The following is a 10,000-nucleotide window of genomic DNA, read 5'->3' on the forward strand; positions in this document are numbered from 1 at the left end:
TACTCTCCGACTCTGGGCCACCTGTGGTCAGGGTACATGTCACTGTGCTACAGACAAATAAACAACACCAAAAGTGTTTCCTAGCCCTAATCACTCTCCGAAAATGAATTTTCAGGTCTAAGGGAAACGTTTGGCTTAGTTGTTCATCACTGGAGCAGAGACTCCAAGTCTTGACCAGTGGAATGTGACCCGTATTTTAGACCCTCCTGCAGTGTAAACTTGAGTCTCAGTTTAACTCACCTCATTTTGCAAATCTACGGTTTCGTCCACCAGACCTTCTCCCAGGGCTTCTTTTACCTCTATCCTTTCACTTTCGTGGACAAGTTCTTCAATAAGTCGCCACAACGAAGGCCTTGTTTCGAATGCCTCGAGTCGCCATTCCATCGGTGACGGAGTCGACCGCTGTGACATCAAACGCTACAGAAGCTTGAATCAAACACTCTCCAAAAAGGAGCAAAATTCCATCGAAGGCAGCTTAAGCACATGTTCAGGCATTATTCCTTTATCACACGCGTACGTAGCTTGCCATTGGCTTTTCATGGCTTCGAATCAAAACAAAATACTTTATGGACGTCAAGGACGCCATGTTTGTTGCTTGGATTATATGCTTTGTAACCGGGTCTAGAAGGCGCGGCCGCGTTGCTTAAGGTGGCTTTTCCATAGTTACCAAAAGATAGATTTTGAAAATAATTAAAGCAGGAGGATGCAATCTATGTAAAATGTAATTTTAGCAAACGAATAAAGGCAAATCAGGGGACTGGAAACTAGACATTTCAAAGGCCTTTTTCTCAAAACCTAGTCGTACGACGACCCCACCTTTAAATTTCCTGTTTTCCTTAAAGAGAAAAAAATAATCATGTACAGAAATAGTTAAATCTGTCAGACAGGTTTTTCGCAAATGGCAAAAACGTCGATTTTCGTCTAATTTGATAATAGCTGATCAAAAACTGACTGATAGATCTTTTTAAAAAAATGTTGACGGTTTCGTCTTCATCTTGTTTGCTAATTCCCAAAATTATAACCCTATTCGTACGGCTAGGTTTTGAGGAAAAAAGGCCTTTCAAATGTCTAGTTTTCAGTTCAGTTTCCCCTCCAGGAGATCAGTTTACTATATTTAGCATTTTCCCCCGATTTGCATTTATTACTTTTTACATCAATTGCAGTGACTCTAGCACTTCAGAACAGACATCCTGTTGCTTTAATTTCACAAATTTCAAAATCTTGATCTTTTGTAAGCCACCTTAAGATAACTTTGCTGCCATTTCAAAGTAAAGCCTGGTTTTCATATGATCTGCAACCGTCTGCAACCATTGGAAGCCGTTCAGTCTTATCGCAGACGATCGTAAACACAGGAGGCAAATGTTTCCTTTTAAATTTGAAGCTATCGCAGACAAGCGTACCAATAATCCCCTGCGAAGCGAGGAGAAAAAGAAGCGCACTTACTTCAAGTCTGATTGGACGTTTTTCAAGGCAAACAATAGTGTGTCGCATATGGGACGCACGTTTCCATTAAAAATTGGTCGGGAAAGTAGAACTACGATTCAACTTCCCCAGTCATCCAGACTGTGTGCCGCAGATGCTAGGGACAGATGTTTCCCTGTCTGCGATGTGGTGTAGACTGCAGGGTTACAGATCATATGGAAACCAGGCTTAAACTAACAGAATAATGATGCGAAAATTTAGGACTTAAAACCTCTTCCTTCTTAAGAATGGGAATTGTGACACCCGAACAGTTTTGGGAATTTTGAGAAATGGTTCCATGGACCAACTCAAAATTTTTCCTTGGCTTGTTGTTTCATTAACCACAGAAAAAAGAAAATAATTTACACATTCCAACCCTCTCGTTATAACCGGAAACCTCCCCTTTTTGGCGAATATCTCCGGCCTCCTGTTCCACTTAATATTTTCAGGGTTTTTGAAACTCCTTCTAGCCTAAGAAAGATAATGTTTCCTTTGTTTTGACCAGTCTTTTTGGCACGATTCTTTGCAGTTTTTCTGTGTTAAAATTGAGCTTGAAATTGAACAAATGAAGCTTAAAGCTTGCCCATTTTTAGTTTTATGCTACGTTCCCCATGCAAGCAAACATTGTGATAGGGACCAATAATATTGGCCTTAGCTTTCACTGCCTATTAAAACCTCCACTATTTTCCATTCATGAAGGAAATGGAATCTTAGAGGCACGTTTCTTCAGTTTTTGTCCAAGGGGCATACCACAAGACACCCCTACAGGTTTGCACCTGTGGCGCGACTAGGCACGGCTCTGCTTCACCTAAAACCTCCCTTTTTTTTAGTTCAAAGGGTTGGGATCTCTGGTAATTTACACTGAGAAAGTTTGGGCCGTAAAAACACACTAGAGATGCGTTCTTTGCCGATCCAATGAAATAAAACACATTTTGTAAGGTTTATAAACAACTTTATTCGCCTTCAGTGATAAAACTGCTCCCAAACTACCAAGGAGGGTCTTACGTTCTCTCGCATGCTTGTACTATTGAAATAAAACCACTTTGATTTCCTTCCAGGGTGAGAAAAAGGAAGGGGGGGGGGGGGGTCCTTTTTCCCTTTAAAATTTGCTTGTGTTCCCTTGTTCCCAAAAGTACTTCCAAGTGATTTGTTCTCAGCTTTTTGACCCCTAAAATGGTTTATGCTCCCTTAGATATTTTTCCCAGTTCACATTAGTTATTTTCCCTTGTTCCCCAAAACCCCTGAGAGACCCTTTTACAAATCTCGTAAGGTGTTATTGGGTGCGCAGACATTTAATCGTCATCCGCCGAGAAAGGAGGAGGGAATGATATGAACCCAGCTGGTTTTTCCATAATTCTCCGTTTTCATTTCGGTGGAAACGAAAACTTTTTTCATCCGCATTAGCGTTTTTACATCGTTTTCACCTATCCTCACAAGACGGTAGAACGGTGCAAACTCTCTCACGCATTTAAAGTTATTGTTTCCAAGTCTCCGTTTTACCCCATTAACACTTAAATGAGAATTTTTTCATAAGATTTTTTCGAACAGTGTGGATGACAGGCGAAAACGAAACAAACAGAATACGTTTTAAAACTAATTGCGTTAGTGTGGGGAAACCGATTTAGCCCGAGTTTTTAGTGATCTTCAATTCTTGCTCTCCTTGAAGACTCTGGGCAGACATGCATTGAGTGATTCTTTACCCTTGCAGATGCGCGGGCGCATGCGGAAAAGTGTTGCCCTTATGTGTCGATCCTTTTTTGGCCGAAGTGGGTACACATGATTTTCACAATTAACTTTAGGAAACATTTGCACAACATATTAAATGGTCGTTGGCAAAAGGAGTTTGTAGTGGGTAAAAAAAAACACAGTACATGTCTATTAGAGTGCGCTCGATTGGCCCTATTCCGGAATAAGAACACATGGAGTGATGATTTACAACGGTATGTTTGGCGTTTTTAAGCAACAAGGATAATAAAGGTTTAAAATAACATTTCAGCAGGTGCTTAACAATTTAAATGTGAAACTCCGTAAAAAGCAAGGATTTCTAACTTCTATTCCATGTATTCCTATTCTGGAATACGGTGAATCGAACGCGCCCTAAATCACAGATAACTGCGATTTTCAATACCTGATGGACGGACGGGTGGATGGCTTTGTCTATCGTTTGAACATGTGGTTGCTTGTTCAACCATATATGTGGTTCATTCATGGGGGGAGTGTCTTTAAAATATTGATATCTTAAATAATTCGCTTAAAGGAAAGTAAAAACTACCGCGTCAAATCTGGGCCTTTTATTCAACAGACACGTTCCAGGTTTTGACCCTGGTTCTTGCCATGGCCGAAAAGAAAAGATTGGGTGGCTTTGTGTTGCGATGCTTTTGTACGAAAACGTTGGCGATCTTACTTGTATTCTTTGCGTTTGCTGGAAGAGGATTTGGTAGGGGAATAAAAGGAAAAGTAAACAAAAAATTAGTCTCCAAAGACAAAACAAACAGCGCAAGAAGAAGGTACGGGCAAAAAAACGGATTAGGTTTGACAAGCATTGGCTTGTTTTAACACGTTAATTTGTAGGTAAAAGCAAGTTTCTTTCAAATATCATGAATCGTGGAATGATGTGCGTTCTTTGCCTCAGCGCGTCTACTGGCTTGTCCCGGGACTTCATATGTGGTTCTGATTTAACTTCAACCATACTGTCAACTGAAGCAACTTTAAAAGTCATTGTAGTTTGATCAATGGATAAAGTTTGTCCCTTCGTGCGCAGTTCCAATGTAGACGGCCACCTGAACATATAAAGAAGTGAATTAAGCTCAAAAAAGTTTGTTCGCCGAAGAATACAACATATTTGACATAACTTTTAAACTTGTCAACCTTCGGGCTTTGTTCTCAGTTATGCAAGTAACAAAGAACCGTTAAGGGAAATCGATATGCGGGCTATAAGATTACTCGGGATGAAAACCAAAGATCAAGATGTCTCAGACTTCATCGAGTCGAATCTACTTTGGAAACCATGAAAATAAAACTCTTTAATTATCCGAGTGGTGTGGGCGTGCTCTTGAACGGCCAAGACGACTAACTTTCTCTTTTCTTTCTCGTAGTCCACCGCTTGGAACACCTTCGGATCCCCTCGAGTTCAAAAACGCAGCCGTGGCCGCAGATTACAAAGCGTGTTCTGAATACGGTGTAAAGGTTTTGAAAGACCAAAAGGGCAACGCGGTGGACGCAGCAATTGCAACCGCTCTGTGTGTTGGTGTGGTGAATGCACACTCAGCTGGGATTGGAGGGGGAGGATTTATGATCATTTATAACAAGACAACAGGTAATATTTAAATTAGAAAAAAATATATGGAATTTGAAACGTAAAGGGACTAAATCTTTTAAGCATTTTAGGGTTAGTGTCTGGATAAATGAAATCCAAATTGGTAATCCTTAATAATAGTGGGACGAAATTTTAACCTCCGATGCGTGTATCACATGAGAAGAGGTGCGTGCGTATTAGATGGGCGGACTCCTGCTATTGCGCATGTATTTCACTGAAGAATCTTTGGTGTGCCCAGGGTCTTCTCCTTCGCACATGTCTAAATACCTTACAGTTTTGAATTATGAACTAAACAATCAACTGACAACTTTTCTTAAGTCTTAACATTTTCGATAAGCAATATTAAACGCCGGCGCTATTAAAGACTTCTCTCGAAAAAAAAAACAACCTTTCTACTTTTCTTTTTAAATACAGGAACGAGAATTTTTAAACCATTAAATCATTTCTAACATTTCTGCTGTTATCTGTACATCTGTATGTTACTTCGTGAGTGAAATTCCTCATCAGCCATTACATGAAAGATAACTGATTTGTGCATGCAGTTGAAAGAAACAACTAGAAAGCTTCAGCGTTTTTGCTTTTTTAAAAGTCGAAAATACATTTGGTTAAGTGATGTCTGGTCTCCTACAAGACACTTAATCGACAGAAGTAAAAAAAAAATTTAACAGTTACTCCTTTTTTCAATAACTTGAGAAAGAAGCTCATGCACTTCCACAAGCTCTGAGCTTTAAACCCTATCGTGTTTAAATAAAGGATAAGACGATGATGATGATGTAAACATTAATCGAAACTGCCTCTGCGTAGACATGTTAAATTGTCCAATGGGATTTACATATTGTGGTGAAATATTCATTTTTTGCAGGTGAAACGAAATCGATCAACTTCAGAGAGACAGTAGGGGAACATGAAAGAGCTGATGATATGAAGCAGTTCCAACATCTTATGTACGAATGGAAGAGAAGAGGTAAACATCTTACACTGACTAAAACAGAAATAAAATTACATCGTATTAAAGCACAGAAAAGCGAGTAAAGGAAGGCATTTCTAATTAACTTTCACGATTTCAATAATAGACTCAAAAAGTCAGAGCCACCTTGCAAAGTATAATCAACAGCAGGACAAGAAAGTTATGCACAGAAGCTTTCATCCACAGACATTTGTAGTGCCCCTATGTGGTGCTCTGTACCTGTTTAAAAACGTACTACATTCATTGAATAGAGCAAGTTTCAATCGAGTGCCGTAAAACCCAAACCAAAGTAATTAATTTGGCCAATGAAAAAGGACGGAGACAATCCAGTAAACCAATCAAAACTCGAAGTAATTACACGTAGCCGACACGAAGCGCAGGAAAATGTGCACGCGCGAGCCACGATTGGTTGAAAACGTGGCGCGAGAACTTTGAACCAATTTCTAAGTGAAGTAATGCAATACCAAAGCAATTCGCTAATTACTTTCGACACACAATTGAAAGTCGCTCTAAATAAAAGGGACACGACGCAGATCGTAACTTGCAGTACATTAATTTCTGTTTTCAGAAGAGAAAACCAACATTCCGGGTGAGGGAGAGTTCGTCGGTGTTCCGGGTGAGCTAAGAGGTTTTGAGATAGCTTGGAAGAAGTATGGCCGTCTACCCTGGGAAGATCTGTTTGCTCCCGCAATCGAAATCGCTACTGAGGGATTTAATGCGACGCCAGCATTAATTGCTGCAATTGATAAGAATGCACTAAATGTTTCAAATGACGCTGGACTAAGGTTAGCCACAGAGATATATTCCATTAGTCATCGATCATAAGAGGTACACTGTGTAATTGTTTTAGAATATAACACAACAGCAAAAAAGGTTTTTCCCGCGGTTTGATTGGTTTTGTTCGGTGATAAGCCGAAATGAAACAACATTTTTAGTTCTGGGGCTGTACATATACACAACATTTCATGGCCGGAGCGATGGGAGGAGCTAAGTAAGATACGACAATGAGGCTTCGTTTGTTTCCGCTCTCAGCCAAGGACAGCTTTAACTAGACAGTACTTCAGCGTCAGGAATTTACAATAAAATGATGTGGACATCAGACATTAGGGCCGTTTATACGAGAGAAAATAAGCCGCGGCTTACATAAGACGCGAACACCCCGTATAAATGGTACAAAATCTATGTTCACGGCTTTCTCAAGCCGCGGCTTATCCTGGCCTGGGAGTTTATACTCGTATAAATAGTTCCTTTCGCGTATTATGTACGCCACGGCTTATTTTCTCTCGTATAAACGGCCCTAATGTTGTCTTAGCTTTAGTTTGGAGTAAGAGTCCTCCTACAATTCGAAGCGTCAGCATAAGGTTTGGAGATTACGAGCAGGTGCTCTAAATGGAAAACTCACTGTTATCCAAAACAACAACAACAACAAGAATTGTAAATTCTCTTCTGGTCAGTCTAGTATGAAAATCCCCAAATAGAATAATTACAATAAATTACATTTTATAGGAGGAAAAAGCCCACTAGTTTTTCTTAACGCTTTACAGCATTGCGAAAAAAAGTTCATTAAAACCTAAGGTTAAAACTCTAAACAAATAAGTCTTCAATTCCCTACTAGACATCGACATGGATAACATCTTATGCAACAAGGTTATTCATTTTTTAAGTCTTGGACTCGCATCGAAGAAAGCTATCCCCGCATTTTCCGGGAAGTTCTGGGAGCCAGAGCCAAGAGAGCGTGAATTGGCATGATAATGAAAAAGTTTTGACATGTAAACAGGATCCATACTCCAATTTAATGCTAGGAATTTCAAGACAAATGTAACGGAGCCTTCGTATAGCAACCTCCCAACCAACAAGTGTAACTAATAACTAATTAACCATGGCCGCCTTTTGCAGGGAGCTGTTTAAGCCGAATGGAGAATTCCTGAAGTTAGGAGATTTGGTAAAGCGGACCAAGTATGGGAAAACTCTTCAAAGGATAGCCGAATCCGGTGGCTCAGACATCTTCTATAATGGTGATATGGCTGAACAGGTAACGATTTTTAAATCTTAACAGTCAGCTTCTGTAGTATCTTTTTTATTACTGTAGTTATAGTCTAATCTCAAAGAAAGAGTGGCGAAATACTTTACTCCTGCGCAAAGAAATCGCAATTTGTCCGAGTTATTCGCTGTTCAGGGCAGATCATGGCATCAAAATTACGGACCTCGACTTCTCACGGAAGAAGAGCGAGTGAGTAAGTTTGCCGGTGTTTCAGCTGCGTTCTTCTCACATGAATTAAACACTTCAAATTCTTTAACAGCATTTGAATCGGTTGTCCTTTTGTTACAATCTAGGGGGACGTAGTCCCCGGTGTTGTGGTCTGACCTATCTGGACGGGGGGGGGGGGGGGGGGGCACCATTAACTTCCTAAAATAATTGTAACCTGCGTAACAAGCAGTCTGGCTAAAGTCCCACAAAAACCATTGTAAATTAGTTCTGAAAAGCCCCGAGGGGAGAAACTAATAGATTCACTTCACTTCACTTCACTTCACTTCACAATAACGATCATGTTTTGGTTATATCCTTTGAATTAATTTACAGATAGTGAAAGACCTAAATTCCATTGGCTCGAAGATTACACTGCAGGACTTGAAAAACTACAAGGCCAGCGAAAACAAAGCATTGGTATCTGACATGCCCGGGGTCGAAGGATACAAAATTTGTACTGTCCCACCCCCTGCTGGTGGAGTGACCTTAATAAATATTTTAAACATTCTGAAAGGTGATTCTTTCAACATTTTGGGATTTGTATTGTTTTTGTTGGCTAAGAGTGGAGCTCGTCGTGGTTTTCAATTAAATGCCAAAAGCCCAGGTTTTCTAAACAAGAAGGAAGAAACTTCAAGGTTTGGTCTCACTTTGAGTTTGCGCCACTTTATTTGACCAATCAAAAGATAAAAAGCCAAAAAATTTAAAAATTGGATTCACACGTTTTCCTGTGCAAGCAGCGGCAACGTTCATTTGCTTTGAATTGTGACTGGTTCATTTGACTGTCAGCTCTGATTGGCTAACGAGAATATGATTTGTTTAGGTAATCACAAAATTTCGAGTGCAATTTGGAATGAATGAACAAAGGAAGATTTTTTTCAAAAACAAACAAAATTTGCAATTTGTAGTGAAATGAAAAACAATTTTGAAATAAGTAATTATGCAGAGGAAACGCATGAGTATCACGAATCACGCATCCAAATTTTGCACCATAAAAGACTCGCATTTGATTGGCTGTCTTTGAACTTCTTTAATAACTGACCAATCAAAATACTTGGTTTGTTTCCTCTTATTGCAGAAGAAGACCCTAACCCTAAAAAAAACTGCATTATATTGGAGAAATTTTCCATGTATATTACTAGGATTACAATACAAAATAGTAATAATAAATGCCCATGGATCAATGACTTTGTGTTTCAACAGGATTCAATTTCGGGCCAGATGACATAAAGAAGCGACCAGTATTGACTTATCACCGCATGATTGAGGCTTTTAACTTCGCAGCAGCGAAAGTGACATACCTCACAGACCCTGCATTTAACAGTTCGGTGAATGAGGTATGAAACTCAAGCAGATGTTAATTAACACAAATAAACACAAAACGCACAACTGGTGTTAACCAGGGAAAGATAAGGAAAAGTAACCAGGAAAGATCAAGTATTAAATGTGAGCCTGAAAGAATGTACAACTGGCAGAAAGAGTAAAGCGTTTCACTTGTTTTGGGGGAAATGAAATGAAATAATGGCATTAATTAATTAATTAATTAATTAATTTCCCTTTTGGATTTTGTTTACAGTTAGTAATATCATTATCATAGTTTTAAGTCAGTGATACCACTTGCTAATTCAGTATCACCTGCAAGAAAGTGGAATACACATATACTACATGTGTATTCCACTTTCTTAATTAGTGACTAATTACTTATTAACTTACTGGTTATTTCTAGGGTAGACGGTCAGATTTCGTCTTTAAGAGCAGTTTAAAAGTCCCTTTGCTCTGGCAAACAAGTAGCGAACTTGGCATTTCATCATTACCAGGTTCATTATCCCTCGCCGGATACCTAAAATGAGTTAAAAGAAAACGTTTTCAGACAGAATATAATTCACGATCCTTACTAACATGATCACCATGACATCATATTAAAGTAAAGGTTATGCAGATTTTATTCACATGAACAGCGCTCATTCTCTATTTTCAAATTCCCCATAATACACTTTGTTTGTCCCCCAAA

At 39.3% G+C, this 10,000-nt stretch overlaps 2 protein-coding genes and 1 long non-coding RNA gene across 11 annotated transcripts in view; 1 reads left to right on the forward strand and 2 right to left on the reverse strand.

The window, feature by feature from the left end:
- The window catches only part of LOC138022828 (coiled-coil domain-containing protein 24-like), a 26,963-nt gene extending 26,343 nt beyond the window's left edge, over nt 1–620 (reverse strand). Inside the window, exon 1 of the mRNA XM_068869793.1 lies at nt 241–620. Within this exon, the coding sequence (XP_068725894.1) occupies nt 241–411 (171 nt within the window). The 5' untranslated portion in view covers nt 412–620. The remainder of the gene's footprint in view (nt 1–240) is intronic.
- Nucleotides 621–3,737: 3,117 nt separating this feature from the next.
- The window catches only part of LOC138022877 (uncharacterized), a 39,364-nt gene continuing 33,101 nt past the window's right edge, over nt 3,738–10,000 (reverse strand). For all 9 annotated transcript variants that reach the window (XR_011126657.1, XR_011126658.1, XR_011126659.1 and 6 more), the window contains 2 exons: nt 9,703–9,829; nt 3,738–4,241 (listed from right to left, as the gene is read on the reverse strand). This is a non-coding gene — a long non-coding RNA (uncharacterized lncRNA). The remainder of the gene's footprint in view (nt 4,242–9,702; nt 9,830–10,000) is intronic.
- The window catches only part of LOC138022876 (glutathione hydrolase 1 proenzyme-like), an 8,957-nt gene continuing 2,752 nt past the window's right edge, over nt 3,796–10,000 (forward strand). Inside the window, exons 1-7 of the mRNA XM_068869864.1 lie at nt 3,796–3,968; nt 4,557–4,777; nt 5,640–5,741; nt 6,313–6,529; nt 7,641–7,776; nt 8,326–8,506; nt 9,193–9,326. Of these exons, the coding sequence (XP_068725965.1) occupies nt 3,796–3,968; nt 4,557–4,777; nt 5,640–5,741; nt 6,313–6,529; nt 7,641–7,776; nt 8,326–8,506; nt 9,193–9,326 (1,164 nt within the window). The remainder of the gene's footprint in view (nt 3,969–4,556; nt 4,778–5,639; nt 5,742–6,312; nt 6,530–7,640; nt 7,777–8,325; nt 8,507–9,192; nt 9,327–10,000) is intronic.

Source organism: Montipora capricornis, chromosome 11, assembly GCF_036669925.1.
Source record: "Montipora capricornis isolate CH-2021 chromosome 11, ASM3666992v2, whole genome shotgun sequence".
NCBI lineage: Eukaryota > Metazoa > Cnidaria > Anthozoa > Scleractinia > Acroporidae > Montipora > Montipora capricornis.